Here is a 16106-nt window from a genome sequence, read left to right on the forward strand (position 1 = left end):
TCAAGAAACACTACTGTTGGAACATATGCTGACAATACAGCGGTTTTATCATCACACGAGGATCCAATATCAGCCACAAGAAAACTCCAACTTCATCTAAACATCTAAGTCGAATTGTGGTTGGCAACATGGTGTATTAAAACAAATGAGAGAAAATCACAAGCAGACAATGGTAGATATCTGGGAATGCATTTTGAACGACGCTTAATATGGAAAATATATATAGTGACAAAAGTCAAAAAGCTTGGGCTTGGCCCATTTGAACCTATGGCATTGAACTGTGGGGTACTAGTAGCAAATCTAACATAAGAATAAGGCTCTAGAATAAAGTATTGCCATTCATATCGATGCCTCACATTACATCTCTAACAAACTAATTCAGCGCGATATCCCCCTGGAACCCATAATGAGTGTGATTCGAGGTGTTAGTGCAAAGTTGTCTTAAAGACTGCTAGCGAGTCGCAATGCACTCGCCAAACAGTTAAACGTTAAATTACCATACGAACTAATTAATAGACTCATAGAATGAGATATAATAATCTCTAGAATAAGTTAGAATAGTCTTTATAACAAGTTAGTATAGACTTTAGAATAATATTTAGATTATAAGTTTGTACAGTAGATCACTTACTGAAGCAATTTTCTACTCGTGAGGATAGTTATATTGTATAACGGATTATACAATAATATTTATTGCCCACGAGAAGATTGTTGAAGTTCTAAGAGATTATAAAAAAATTATACCACCTGTACTTATAGATCCTTTTCGTTTTTTTTCGCTAAAGAAACGTTATTTACAGAATGGATAGTTAAAATTTATTTTTTCAAAGTATTGACCATTTGATTTTATGTATTTTGCTCCCATCTCAGGCAATTTATAAATGTCATTCCAAGTGAAGAGTTTCTCTTGTGTTCTTCATAATCGATGTTGCTCTGAAATCGCGTACCCGATCGATGAGAAAAGGTGGTAGTCGGATGGAGTCAGATCTGGAGAGTATAGCGGGTGAGATAAAACTTCCTATCAATGTGGTTTCAACACTTTCTTGAATGGTTTTGCTGTATGCAGTATTTAAGCGCATTGGGAAATTTTTCCATTTCATTCTTGGAGTTGAGTTAGTGTTTGAGTTGTGAGTTGAATGTTTGTACTTTTTGCTGCTGTTGGGAGCTTCTTATGTACATTAAACTATGCTAATGGATGAATTGTCGAATAAGTAATAATACGAAGAAGTATAATAGGCAAAAGCTATCAAAAAGGATTAAAACCAAATAATTTTACAAAAAAAGACATCAAGTAGTCTCGGAATGAATATATCAGTCTTGAAATAGAATGGGTAGTGGGGAACTTATTAAACATCACCATTTATAGATTTAAACGATAGTTAGAATTTTAACATTTTTTAATTTTTCGATACAAAAAATTCAGTTTAATAAAAAGCAATTTTCCAATAATTAAGAGAGAAATATATTATAGGGAAGGGGTAAGGGTTGACCAGAGACGACGCTGGTAATCGAAATTTAAAACAAACGACAGTCGGTCCGTATCGAAGCGGAGAAACGGGCCGAAACAAAGACGGCCGAGAAGGGAATTAGCCGATGCGATATTGTTTGATATATGGTTTTGACCATACATCACGGTGACACAGTGTCGCTTCGAACAATGGACATTCGGCTTTGACTAATCATCGCGCCAAGGAGTTTCGGACATCGGCGGCGTTCGACGAGATCCCACAAATGGAACGAGGAATTTATTTTAAAGCAAAATTTCTTTACTGTTCATCCATAAATAAATATTATTGATTTCATTTAGTTTCGATAGTTCACTTAACTCTATAAATGAATAAAAGGAGTTAAAGGATTTCTGCCCATTAAATGGATACTATTGGTAGGTTCTATTTCTCGGAACTCGTTGGAACTAGATCAAGCAAGCATTAGATCAAGTGGGTCTGGACGTGTCCAGTTGCGGATATTTGAACAATGGAGTGTCAGTGAAAGGGTTTGACGATCTACTATTATAGGGCGAAGGTATTAGGATTAGAATTGGGGACTGGGATTAAGGAAGGAAGTGTGTACTGACCAATAAATGACAATGTATTAATTAGTATGATTTCCATGTGAATGCCGGCTTAATTCCTTTGCTACCGGTAAGAATCTTTCGTATTAACCAAATTGTTTATGATTTGGTCGAACTAGTGGGTATCCTATTGTCCTAGGAATTTTTTAACTTAAAAATTTTATTCGGTTGCGTTCGGAAATAGTCGGGAAAAAATAATATTAAGAGAAGTTTATCAATGGTTGCTAATTGATTCAAAGAAGGTTATACTAGGTAATTAATAGGACTTTAAGGAAGAATTTATAATAGCAAGTGATAAAAAACACATTTCCTATGAATTCCAGTGAAAAACTTTCTAGAATACAAGAATCAACTTGTAGGATGCTTGAATTCAGCGGGGAGTCTTCATGAAACGTAATAACTGGTATAAGCTTTATAGAAGTGTGATTTCAATTATTTCCAATATAAATCTTGGACAGCCCTAATGAACTATACTTGTAACTCAGTTAAGTGCCACATAAATAGCTATTTCTAACTATATGAAACTTGGAATTGGATCTGGATCTACGTATGAGCTCTGATTACCCAGTACTAAAAATGGAAAATGGTGCCGCGTAATTAAAATATATATTTTCAGCGAGATAAAGATTCGATTGTATAAAGATTTTAGTTGGTAAAAAAAAGTATGCAGCGGAAAAGTAAATATAACTAAGTAAATGTTACTACAAACAAACAAAATATCTATTCAAGTAAATTGTCAACAGAAATACGACCATATTACAAATTTTCACTGCAGCTCACAAAATAAATAAAAACCCTATTCAGATAAATCATAAGAAGTCACTCATAACAATTTTTTGCCTAGTTTAAGCAGCAACTGGATATCCAGGACATGCACTACATACATAAATAGTGCCTTGTCTTTTTCTTGTAAACAACAATTTTTACATTGCTTTCTTACCTCTACTGCTTTCTCTTCCTCTCGTATTTTCAAAACATGTTCGCTGATAAGCTGCTGTGGAGGTAGGTTTGGACGGAGCCTTTAGTAACCTTTTTATGACAGATAAACGAAAGTCATAAATTGGAATACGATTGCCTCAATCCTTATTGTAAAGTTAGGGCACGTTTGATATCTATTTTTCCACTTTTAGGACGTGAGGGCTCTGACATATCGATATTTTTTCAATCACTCACCTTTAGTCTTCAGATAATGCTGATACAATTGTACGGACGCACTGCTAATGCCGAACTAAATAAAAGCCGAAGAACGACAACCGAACATCTTCTCCTGATAGATTCATACTTGGACGGTAGGTCCTTTCAAGCGAGAATCGGTGATGCAGTCTCCTCTCATAAATATATTTCTACAGGAGTCCCGCAAGGTGCTCCACTAGCCCCAGCCCTATTCAACCTTTTATGGCTGATTTCGCGTTCCACAAACTTTCCCTCCCAGCATTTTATGCAGATTATTCCACTTTTATAACAAACTCCAAGTACAGATGAAACAAGCGAGAGTGTGGTACAAATTCTGGCGGCTACATATAAACCCGAGCAAAACTCAGGCTATTTTGTTCCACCGCAAGAAGGAGTTCCGCGCCTATCGCCTCCAAATCGATAAAATCCATATCCCTTGGTTCCAGACAGTTTCAAACTTCAGTCTCCAGTTCGACTACAGATTTCAATGGTCAACCTGTAGCGACCTTGAGGCATGTCGAATTTTACATCGTGGAATAACGGTCTACAAGATACCCAGAAATATAATCCCAGATGTTGAACAGGGGCGGGGTGCTAGCAGCGCCAAGTAGAACCCGATAACGAATAGCTGGCGGCAACCCCGAGACGTTTATCTGGGATGTTATTGAAGGGTATTGTGATTCATTCAGTGCTCGACCCTCGTTTGGTTTAGACGTGCCACCATCGACTGCCCAAGCCTCGTCTCCAGGTAACACCCGTCTGCCATCCGTTTTATTATTTGTATTTTTCACATTTTCTTATATTGCCAATAAATAACGGTCGCATAATGTAAACACCACTGTTTCATTTCGTTTTACCTCCATTCACCGAGCCACATTTTTTACCCTAAAAACCCAAATACAGCACGCCATTTGCAAAGGAAATGGTGTGTACAGTCTACTATTTCCAGTCCTCTGCAGAAAAAGAGTCCAATCTCCCAGAAAGCGACGCTGTATAAAAAGCTAGTTCGCCTGCTACTCCGCCTCAATGGAGTACAGGTTTGGTACAGGCATATCTCTGAGAGACAACTTGAACTACAACAAGTATCCCAATCCAAAAAAGTCGGTACGTTATACAATGCCCCATAGTTTATGAAGAAGATCAACACACACCTGGAATCAGGCATCCCGTTTGTGAATAATTTCATATTCACGCTCAGTCTTCTCCATAGGCACCTTAGAACACGACGAAACCCTGATTAAATCCTTATCCATCCACAAACCTCGGTAGTAAATCAACTACGAAAAACCCAGTCGTAACCCAGAGTCTGTGTCGGCTGCAAAACAATCATACCCCAAATCCGAAGCGAAATCAGCAGAAGACCATTTGGTTCTAGATAGTCAACTTGGTAAAAGAAAAGGACCGGTCCATATAGACCCAAGTTGGTAAAATTGAAGAAAAATTATAAGTATGTGGTAAGAATATGCACAAAGGAATCTCATATTGCATCAAAACATCGTGGGATATTTCAAATATTTTTCCTATAAAACATTTGGCAATTGACGGCACGAAAACGAGTTGACCGACACGAATTGAACACCGAATGGAAAATAGCCAGAAGCTCGTTCGCGATTCAGCCAGATTTCCGCGTGTTCGCCCCCAATATAAAACCTGCGTCAAAATCAATCCATCCGCAGCCGGCAGCAGCCCCGATACATCGGCCGTTCCGCAGCCAATCAATCACGCCCGTCATTCATACGTTTCCGAATCGTCGCCCATTCACCGCGCCCCGCCGCCCTCGCATTGATGTCCGATCGCCCGTCCGACGTTGTTCAAATGTTTCGATTCGCTTCTGTTTCGTGTTGTTGTTGTTTTAGTCGGCGGGTCCGATTTGCGGCCGCTTTTGTTGTTCGGCGCGTGTCGGTCATCGATTTCGTCGTCATTTTTTCCCCGGTACGATCGTCGGTTGTTTATTTTTTCCTGGTCGTTTGTTTTCCATCCATCGGGCGCCTGATTGATATGGCGTTCGGCGGTGGCTGGATGCAGACGCGGTTCATTTGTTCCGATCGCGGTGTGCGTGGGGCGTCGTGCCGCCGCAGGTTTTTTATTATTTTGGTTTCTCGTTAATCGTGTTTGGCGGCGTCACTGAGGGGGGCAGGTGATGCTTTTTTTCGGATTTTCCCGGCTTTATAGGGGATTTATGGCAATTAATTCAAAGTATTTTTCAATATGACATAACTGTCTCTTGCTGTCAAATTTTGTTTGATTTTGTTCATAGAGATGAATGGTCTAAGGTCTCATAAGCAGTCCCCGGGCGATTGACTACGTGATTGGGGGTGTGCTCAGGAACCTGCACCACATGGAGGCACGTTCCACGCCAGATCCGCTAGAAGGGGAGTGATTTAGTAACCGCTATAACCCTTAGGCCACCATTATTACACCTACACCAAGTTCAAAGATTGGCAACGCTGGTGGATTGGTAGCATGCGGTTCCCGGCTAAAAAGACTACCACGACGACGTCTCGCTCTCTTTTCTTTTCTTTACCCCTTGTAACAGTACCACTTCCACAGTGCTACCATACTTCCTTGACCTGACCTAATATCCTGCCCATTCTCCCGTCGACCACATGTATCATTTAACATCGAAATAAACAAGTTTTTATTCAACCAGTGTTTTCAGTTCCCGTGCGTATTCCTTCCACAAGATAGTAGTGAGTGTTCGGACAAACAATCGTATCGACAGTCACACGCTACGACCGACAAGACGAACATTCCTACATTACAATTTGATTGATGCTTTGTTGTTAAAAAAGATCGGTAATAGCGAATAACGAACGCAAAATTATGCTTTCGCACGATAACGCTTGGCTACACATTGCAGGAGTTGTGAAAGAGACACTGTTCACTGCATCACAAATGGAATTACTACATTATCCGGGATACTCACCATATATATCGCCTTGTGATTTTGACCATTTGTTGAGATCGGTGGAGTATGGCTTGGTTGGCACATCGAAATGTTGATATTTGGCGGTTGAATCTCTACTAAACCAACATTGTTTCTTTTGACATGATATCGCCATGTTATCAGGAAGATTGGAGAAAGTTATTTTAATTAATATATGGCGTATCAATTTTTCTCGTTATTAAATAATAATATTATAATTAAATAACATTAGTTATTATTTAAATTTCTTTTTAAAATAAAAAAAGCGATCAGAAAACATGGCAGCTAATAGAAGAAGTTACATTAATAAAAAATATGAAAAAAAAAAACATAGATGTTTTTTTCGTACCTTTGCCTCATTATCGGTTTTTGTTTAGGTACTTTTTTATCTCTTCACTAATTCACTTTAATTCGAAATAATACTGTTTATGAAACTTCAATTACAAATAAGGCAAAAACCAGAAAATATTTGTTTCCCATAACATTCCCACACAGTTCAACGTGCACATTCAACAAGTATCCCGTTAATTATCTTATTTCGATCGGTCCCGAACCAATTGCCACTGTCATACCTCGGTATCGTTTCGGCCCCGAAAAATCATAAACAAACAAACAAATAGAAGAAGAGAAAAAGCAAGCGAGCAACCCGCAGACAAATAGAAAAAGAAGACTCGAGTCGAACCGAACCAATTTAAAATTTTTAATTGGTAGAGTTGGCTGTTTGATCGTTTGACGTAACGATCGCCCCGGAAAGAGAGAAACAATAGAACATCAAACTTTATCGGTTATTAAAGAAGTTCGGTTGCCCTTCATTAAAAACTCGTTAATGTCGGTTCTTCTAATGTTGGCTTTTTTTTCTCTTTCTTCCTTCTTCGTTTTCGGTCTGGGGAAACAGGTGATTAGGATCGCGATGGTTTTGTGTGTATGTGTGTGTGGGTTCATTTGTTTCTACTTCGAAGGGTGTATCTATGATTAAGCTTACCTAAAAAGAAATTTTGTGGCATTTATATGTTCTGAGAAATTGTACGTGTCGATACTGGAAAAGAAGAATTGCTTTTTTATTATAAGATAAGGTAGGTTCTAAAATTAGTATACTCTTAGGTATATTTGCACGATCATGTGAATTTTATGCAGACAATAGTACTCTTCTATAAATGCTCTATAATATATAATAAGTTTACTGATAGAAAAAATATGCTAATAAACGATGGCAGCTGCTGTTTTAAAAGTTCAAGACAAATAGGTAAAGAACAACCATTTTCATTAAAAAATTTAGGTACAGAACTTATTCATCAATCTAATCAATTTAATTTTGTGTATATGACCCAAAATAGTATTATTATTTTTGTACTGATTGGGACCGGCACCGACTTCAACCTGATCAGTTGGAAGTAGTTAAAATAATATTGTAAATAGATAAATATGTTTAGATAGGTATTAAGCTAAATTGTGTGTATATAGTTGAATATAAAATACGTGTAGTAGATATGTTAAACAAGGTTTTTGTTTATTTTTATTTAGTTATTACAATGATTATTATGTACATATTTTATTTTGTACATACATGTACATAAGTTTGATTATTTTTTACTTTTTAGTGAGTTCCTTGCTTATTTTTTGAAGTCGGTTCAATTTTTCAAAAATATTTTATTTTTCTCTTTTTAGTGTTAGATATTTACTCAATAAATTACCCAGTTATTTTATTAAGTATTACAATGGGTTGCCACGTAAAGGTGTAGCCCGTACGAGAAAAAGTAGGAAAAAAGAAACAATTATTGAAAATAAGCAACGTTTCATGCCCCGGGATCCGCTGCTTACCTAACCCAGGTGATTTGACAAATGTTCTAACCAAATTAGAACGACAAGAAAGAGTTGTTGCCTCCGCCGGGAATCGAACTCGCGACCTCAGCGCTCTATTCACTACACCATAGACGCAGTTGCCTATAATATATCTACGGCTTCCCATATGATATAGTTGGTGCTTAAAAAGCAAATTGACCGGCTTTTACACTGAACGACGATAGTACGCAAACCCTTACTAAAAACTCCTCAATAACCCCTGAAGTGTATAGCGGTCCCGTCCCTGCTCTCATCATCAGCTTACCTAATTAACTTCAAAGTAGTTAATTAGTTGTTTGTACGTCCCCATAATATTAAAAAAAAATTCCTCCAACTCCTAACTGTTAAGGAGTTGTGTCTTCCGTCATATCAGCTTAGCAATAATATTATACACAAATATCTGATTATTTTAGAAAAAAAATATGTGAAAACATTGTATGTGCCTTTGAAATCTGAGGGTTTCTCTCGATTTCCCCGGATTTCATCATCAGATCCTGACTTGGTTCCAATGGGACCACCTCGGAAGTGCATTATTTCGAATAAAAAGAGAATCTTGAAAATCGGTCCACAGTTGACGAAGAAATCGGTGAACATATGGAAACGTATAGAAAATATATGGTCCAATAAGGAACCTTGTCCTTTTTTGAATTGGATTAAAGAGTATATGAACATATGAATAATGTAATAGAAGTATATAGAATCAGGGAAACTAACTATCTAATTTGCATATTTAGAACAGATAGGAAAAATAAAATAAATTATGAATAATTCACAGTTTTCTATTAAATATTTTAAATCGCTGATATATTTTGAGACCTTCATTTTTGTTAAATAAGCGTTTAACAATTAATGCAATAAAATATGGGACTATATGACATTTTTTCCTTGGGACTTTTTATCAATAGCTTTACTTATTTATTTTATAGATCAAATATTTTATAGAGAAAAGTTGTAAATAATAAAAAACCTAATTGTGAACGTTATTGTTCTAATATACATGCTGTAGAATTAAGTAAAGAATACTTAAAAATTTTTATTATCCTTATATTCCCTAAGAATAATCATATAACTTATACAATGCTTTGTTTCATAGAATTTTAATAAATATATTAATTTGGTATTACAATGAAGTGCAGCTATTTTATATATGCTATTTTACTTTTTAATTTCAACTTCAACTTTCTTCTGTGTGAACGAAAGTGTCCATTTTTGCGCTATTTTAATTTGTTTCATAGAAGGAAGAAACCTAATAAAAACACACCAGTGTGGGTTTACTAACAAGCATTCAACAATTGACCAGGTCCACAGAATAACGGATATTATTAAAAAAGCCTACGAAAGTAAAAAGGTATGCTGAGCTGTATTTTTAAATGTAGCACAAGCCTTCGATAAGGTTTGGCATTGTTCATAAACTACAGAAAATGTTACCAAAACAACACACCGAACTATTAAAATCGTACATTACAACCAGAATTTTTGTCTAACAAGAAGAAGCTTACTCTAAAATAAAAGAAGCTAAAGCAGGTGTACCACAGGTAAGTGTACTCGGCCAATGCTTTATTTACTCTACACTTGTGATATACCACAAATGGAGAATATTACGATGGCTACATTTGCTGATGATATTGCGATTATAGCTGTCGGAGACAAGTGACAATATAAATAATTGGACACACGCTTGGATAATAAATATTAATGAAAGTAAATCTGTGCATGTGCAGTTCACCTACAATCAGATTGTACAATCTTGAAGAAAAATTTCGCTGGAAGGAACATATGAAGAAGAAAAGAAAAGAACTGAAATTGAAATATAGGAAAAATGTACTGGCTAATTGGAAGAAAATCACAATTATTAGCACATAATAAGTTGCTATTATATAAGCAAATACTGAAACCTATAAGGACATACGGAGTTTAGTTATGGGAATGTTCTGCAAAGACTAACATAAACAAAATACAAATTTTTCAGAACAAAGTCCTGAGAGGTATTGTAGGCCCACCCAGATACTATAGGACTGATTACCTATATCGAGACATTCAGAACCCACAGTCAGTTAAGAAATTAAGAGAATTGCAAGGGAGCATGAGGAAAGACTCCATTCTTATGAGAATATTGAAGTATTGCAGATTTTGGATACCACCAGAACACAGATTCAAAAGAATCAAACCATCTGATGTTGTGTAGTGAGGCGCATATAGTAAAAAATACAACAGTGATATGTATAAACATTATTTCACCAAAGACTTAGATAGGACCGATAGGTCCTCCTAGTTATATACCTAGATTTAAGTTATCATAAAGACAAATTGTAGGTTAGTGGGAAACGACTAGGAGCAATGTAATCTTATATATAAAAATGAATCGCAAAATATGTTCCTAAGCGCATAACTCAACAACGCCTGGACCAATTTGGCCAAATCTTTTTTTAAAATGTTCGTTGAAGTTCAGGGATGGTTTTTACGGCGAGAAAAATTAGAATTATTGCTGGAAAAACCCTAAAAATAGCCCTTTTTGTTTGAATTTGTTTCGTGTATCAGTTGACAATTCATCTGTCATCTGTCAAAAGTCATCTGTAACAGACAACTTTTTTTTTTAAATTTGATATGACTTGAACTCAAATCCTTTTAATCCGTACGAATTGTTTTATTTATTTAAAATTTTTTATTTGTATAAAATTTAATTCAAATTTTAAATAAATAAAACAATTCGTACGGATTAAAAGGATTTGAGTTCAAGTCATATCAAATTTAAAAAAAAAGTTGTCTGTTACAGATGACTTTTGACAGATGACAGATGAATTGTCAAGTGATACACGAAACAAATTCGTATATCGTGTTTTGTGCAGAGTGTTTAGTTAGTTAGTGTTTGTTTAGTTCGTGATTAGTGAAAAAATAATTTATATTTGATATGCCTCCTATAAGACGAAGCAATTTAGGTAGAAGAACCAGAAATGCTATAAACCAAGCTAATTACCGATCTAATCGTACTGCACAAGAACGTGACGACGGAAATGAACGTGAAAGAATTCGGATATCACAAACGCGTGAAGCGCGAGCGCGACATTCAACTAATAATCGCGCAAGTTTGAATCCAGCTGCTTTCAGTTACGATGTGTCAATTGACTACAGTAACTACCAATGTGTTGTTATTGGTTCTATGAACTTGGTTTGCTCACACTGTAAGGCATTAAAATACAAAAACGAAGCCAATGGGTTGTGTTGCGCAAATGGTAAAGTGAAATTGATACAATTGGATCCACCACCAGAACCATTGTACTCATTGGTTTCAGGAATAGGAACAGATTCTATACACTTTTTGACACATATTCAACAATATAACAATTGCTTTCAAATGACTTCATTTGGGGCAACAAATGCAGTTCGGGAAAATTTTATGCCAACTTTCAAGGTATGTATTATAGCAGTTACTCATAATTATTTTAGCGAACAAAATTTTCTGTCACCAAAGTTAAGATGTGTTACTAATCTTCAATTTCTTAATCATTACGAAATATATCACTTAGTCATCATATTATATGGTGATTCAGTTTCAGTGACACTTTTATTATATTTTATATTTGATAGATATTAGTTAAAACTAAATATATACTTTTTAAGATCAAATATTATTTAAGTTTGATCATTGACAATCCATTAATTTATACCACACCATAATATTTTTTTTATTTACAGATACAAGGGCAAATATATCACAGAGCAGGTTCACTGTTACCAGTGTCAGATAGCGACAACAAATTCCTGCAAATTTATTTTATGGGCAATTCACCACAAGAAATTGATCTGCGTTGTGCACATAACAATTTAGTAAAAAGGTCTATTGTAGAACAATTACAAACTTTATTTCATCAACACAATCAATTGATTATATTGTTTAAAACTGCCCTGGATCTGATGCCATCCGATAATCACAAAATTGTAATCAGAGCTGATAAAACACCTGCAGGTCAACATACAAGACGTTTTAATGCACCAACTATTGATGAAGTTGCTATCGTTGTAGTTGGAGAAAACTTGGAATCCCGTGATATTGTTTTACATCGTCGGAATTTTCAATTACAACCTATAAAGGAAACACACCGCTCATATGATGCACTGCAATATCCCATTATATTTTGGCAAGGTGAAGATGGCTACGATTTATCAATAAAAATGATAAATCCCATTACAGGTAACTAAAATATTAGTTTAGCTATGGCGATAATATCTCAGTCACTATATTATGTATTTTAATTTTATATTTGAATGTTATTAAAACAAAATCTGTTTACAGGTTCTGAAACCAACAAAAAAGTCAGTTCAATGAACTATTATTCATACCGCCTAATGATTCGGGAAAATGCAGATAATCGCATATTGAAATGTCGGCGATTATATCACAAATATGTTGATGACATGTATGTTAAAATTGAAACGGAGAGATTAACATTCATCAGGTTGAATCAAACCAAACTCCGATCTGAAGAGTATATTCACCTTCGAGATGCGATTAATACTGATGGAAATGCACAGAATGTCGGTCGGATGACTATTCTTCCAGCAACATACATCGGAAGCCCTCGGCATATGCACGAATATGCTCAAGATGCCATGTCGTATGTTCGTCATTATGGTACAGCAGATTTGTTCATCACATTTACATGCAATCCGCAATGGATAGAAATTAAGCAGGAGTTATTACCTGGGAAATCATCCATTGATCGTCATGATATTACAGCCAGAGTCTTTAGACAAAAGTTGAAATCTTTAATGAATTTCATCGTAAAACATAATGTGTTTGGTGAGACACGCTGCTGGATGTATTCTGTGGAGTGGCAGAAACGAGGATTGCCACATGCACACATTTTGATTTGGTTGGTTGAAAAGATAAGGCCAAATGAAGTTGATGCAGTGATATCAGCTGAAATCCCTAATGTACAAGTAGATCCTGGATTGCATGAGGTAGTTATCAAAAACATGATACATGGTCCCTGTGGAACTCTTAATCAAAATTCACCGTGTATGATGGATGGTAAATGTTCAAAACGATATCCACGGACATTAATATCGGAAACAATTACTGGTAATGACGGTTATCCATTGTATCGTCGCAGATCGACAGTAGACAATGGAAAATCAACAATTGTCAAATTAAATTAACAAGATATTGAAATAGATAATCGTTGGATTGTTCCATATTCACCCATTTTATCAAAGACATTCAAAGCACACATCAACGTTGAATCTTGCCATTCAGTGAAATCGATTAAATACATTTGCAAATATGTAACCAAAGGGAGTGATATGGCTGTGATTGGAATTGGTGCAGGGAATTCTAATGATGAAGTTACCCAATACCAAATGGGCCGCTATGTCAGTAGTAATGAAGCAGTTTGGCGAATATTTTCTTTTCCTATTCACCCGAGAGACACCCTTCTGTTGTTCACTTAGCTGTGCATTTAGAAAATGGACAAAGAGTGTATTTTACAGCACAGAACGCAGTACAAAGAGCTGCTCAGCCACCATCTACTACATTAACCAGTTTTTTTGAGACATGCCAAAACGATGATTTCGCACAAACATTGCTATATTCTGAAATGCCAAAATATTATACCTGGAATCAATCCTCAAGGAGATTTATACGACGGAAACAAGGAAAACCAGTTCCAGGATATACAGATGTATATTCCACCGATGCGATTGGCCGGATTTATTCAGTACATCCAAGCAATGATGAATGTTTTTATTTACGACTGCTATTAGTCAATGTACGTGGCCCAACATCATTCCAACAGTTACGAACTGTTGATGGTGAATTGTGTGGATCCTACAGAGAAGCCTGTCAACGTTTGCAATTGCTTGAAAATGACGCTCATTGGGATCAAACTCTCAATGATGCTGTAATATCATCACACACTCATCAAATACGAACATTGTTTTCTATAATCATATCTACATGCTTCCCATCAAACCCAATTGATTTGTGGATGAAGTACAAAGATTATATGTGTGATGATATTTTGTATCAAATACGGAATAGAATGGGAAATCCAAATATACAAATCAGTGAAGAAATTTACAATGAAGCATTGATTTCAATTGAGGACATGTGCTTGATAATGTCAAACAAACTATTAATTCAATTAGGCCTGACCGCGCCCAATCGTCCAATGCATGACGCTTTTAACCAAGAGTTGCATCGAGAAAGACTGTATGATCTCAACGCTTTGAAAGAATAAATTCAAACAAATCTTCCACTGTTAAATGAACAACAGAAGTATGTATTTGAAACTCTTATGAAAGTAACAAATGATGAAACTGGAGGGATTTATTTCTTAGATGCACCTGGTGGTACAGGAAAAACTTTTTTTATTTCATTAATATTAGCAACAATTCGCTCACAAAATAAAATTGCACTTGCACTCGCTTCGTCGGGAATCGCAGCAACTTTGCTTGAAGGTGGTCGAACAGCCCATTCAGCACTAAAATTGCCATTAAATATGCAAAGCAATGAAACTCCAACCTGCAACGTTTCGAAGAACTCTGCAATGGCAAAGGTTTTGCAGCAATGTAAATTGATTGTTTGGGATGAATGCACGATGGCACATAAAAAATCTTTGGAGGCTTTAGACAGAACCTTAAAAGATCTACGTAGCAATAATAACCGATTTGGTGGTGCAATGATTTTATTAGCAGGAGATTTTCGTCAAACATTGCCAGTGATTCCACGATCAACGCCAGCTGATGAACTCAATGCATGTCTAAAGTCCTCCAATTTGTGGAAACATGTTAAAGTACTTCATTTAAGCAAGAATATGCGTGTCGAGTTGCAAAATGACCAATCTGGAAACATATTCTCTAAACAACTCATTGACATTGGTAATGGCAAATTTCCTATAGACATGTTGACGGCTTGCTTTTGCTATGACTATAAACAAGTCCCAGGGGCAATCATTAAGTGTTTGTGGTATTAATCTAGAAAACCCATGTTTCTCACATGGTCAATTGTATGTTGCCTGTTCCCGTGTTGGAAAACCATCAGATTTGTTTATCTATGCGCCAGGTAATCAAACAAAAAACATCGTATACCACAAAGCAATATAATGATAATAATAATAATAATTATGATTCACATGATTAACAATAAAGCGATTACTTACTTTTCAATCCTTATATATGTTTTATTTAATTATTTTTTATTCACAACGCCCTATCACCAGGGTGATGGTTCTGTTCAGGAGAATTTTTTAAAATACGTAGGCACAAAAACTGCCACATTACAAATCTTTTTGACAGGACGAAGTCTGTCGGGTCAGCTAGTCTTATATATAAAAATGAATCGCAAAATATGTTCCTAAGCGCATAACTCAACAACGCCTGGACCAATTTGGCCAAATCTTTTTTTAAAATGTTCGTTGAAGTTCAGGGATGGTTTTTACGGCGAGAAAAATTAGAATTATTGCTGGAAAAACCCTAAAAATAGCCATTTTTGTTTGAATTTGTTTCGTGTATCAGTTGACAATTCATCTGTCATCTGTCAAAAGTCATCTGTAACAGACAACTTTTTTTTTTTTAAATTTGATATGACTTGAACTCAAATCCTTTTAATCCGTACGAATTGTTTTATTTATTTAAAATTTTTTATTTGTTTAAAATTTAATTCAAATTTTAAATAAATAAAACAATTCGTACGGCTTAAAAGGATTTGAGTTGAAGTCATACCAAATTTAAAAAAAAAAAGTTGTCTGTTACAGATGACTTTTGACAGATGACAGATGAATTGTCAAGTGATACACGAAACAAATTCGTATATCGTGTTTTGTGCAGAGTGTTTAGTTAGTTAGTGTTTGTTTAGTTCGTGATTAGTGAAAAAATAATTTATATTTGATATGCCTCCTATAAGACGAAGCAATTTAGGTAGAAGAACCAGAAATGCTATAAACCAAGCTAATTACCGATCTAATCGTACTGCACAAGAACGTGACGACGGAAATGAACGTGAAAGAATTCGGATATCACAAACGCGTGAAGCGCGAGCGCGAAATTCAACTAATAATCGCGCAAGTTTGAATCCAGCTGCTTTCAGTTACGATGTGTCAA

General features: G+C 35.6%; 1 protein-coding gene across 1 annotated transcript; it reads left to right on the forward strand.

Annotated features, from left to right (window-relative positions):
* The first annotated feature begins 267 nt into the window (after nt 1-267).
* Nucleotides 268-15173, forward strand: LOC143193622 (uncharacterized). The gene is made up of 10 exons (XM_076399947.1): nt 268-285; nt 1917-1993; nt 4194-4348; nt 4455-4509; nt 4921-5043; nt 5101-5322; nt 5904-6040; nt 6105-6226; nt 11703-12198; nt 12301-15173. Exons 1-10 carry the CDS (start codon nt 268-270, stop codon nt 13164-13166), a joined length of 2271 nt encoding a protein of 756 aa, XP_076256062.1. The 3' UTR covers nt 13167-15173.
* Nucleotides 15174-16106: the final 933 nt, after the last annotated feature.

This window comes from Rhynchophorus ferrugineus, unplaced genomic scaffold (genome assembly GCF_030347505.1).
Source record: "Rhynchophorus ferrugineus isolate W39M unplaced genomic scaffold, kcgeb_rfMv2 rfM3, whole genome shotgun sequence".
NCBI classification, from domain to species: domain Eukaryota; kingdom Metazoa; phylum Arthropoda; class Insecta; order Coleoptera; family Curculionidae; genus Rhynchophorus; species Rhynchophorus ferrugineus.

Coding starts and splice junctions, on each gene's coding strand:
- LOC143193622 (XM_076399947.1), top strand. Junction 5,323..5,903: donor GGGGCGTCGTGCCGCCGCAG/GTTTTTTATTAT, acceptor CAGTGTTTTCAG/TTCCCGTGCGTATTCCTTCC. Junction 6,227..11,702: donor GATCGGTGGAGTATGGCTTG/GTTGGCACATCG, acceptor TTTTATTTACAG/ATACAAGGGCAAATATATCA.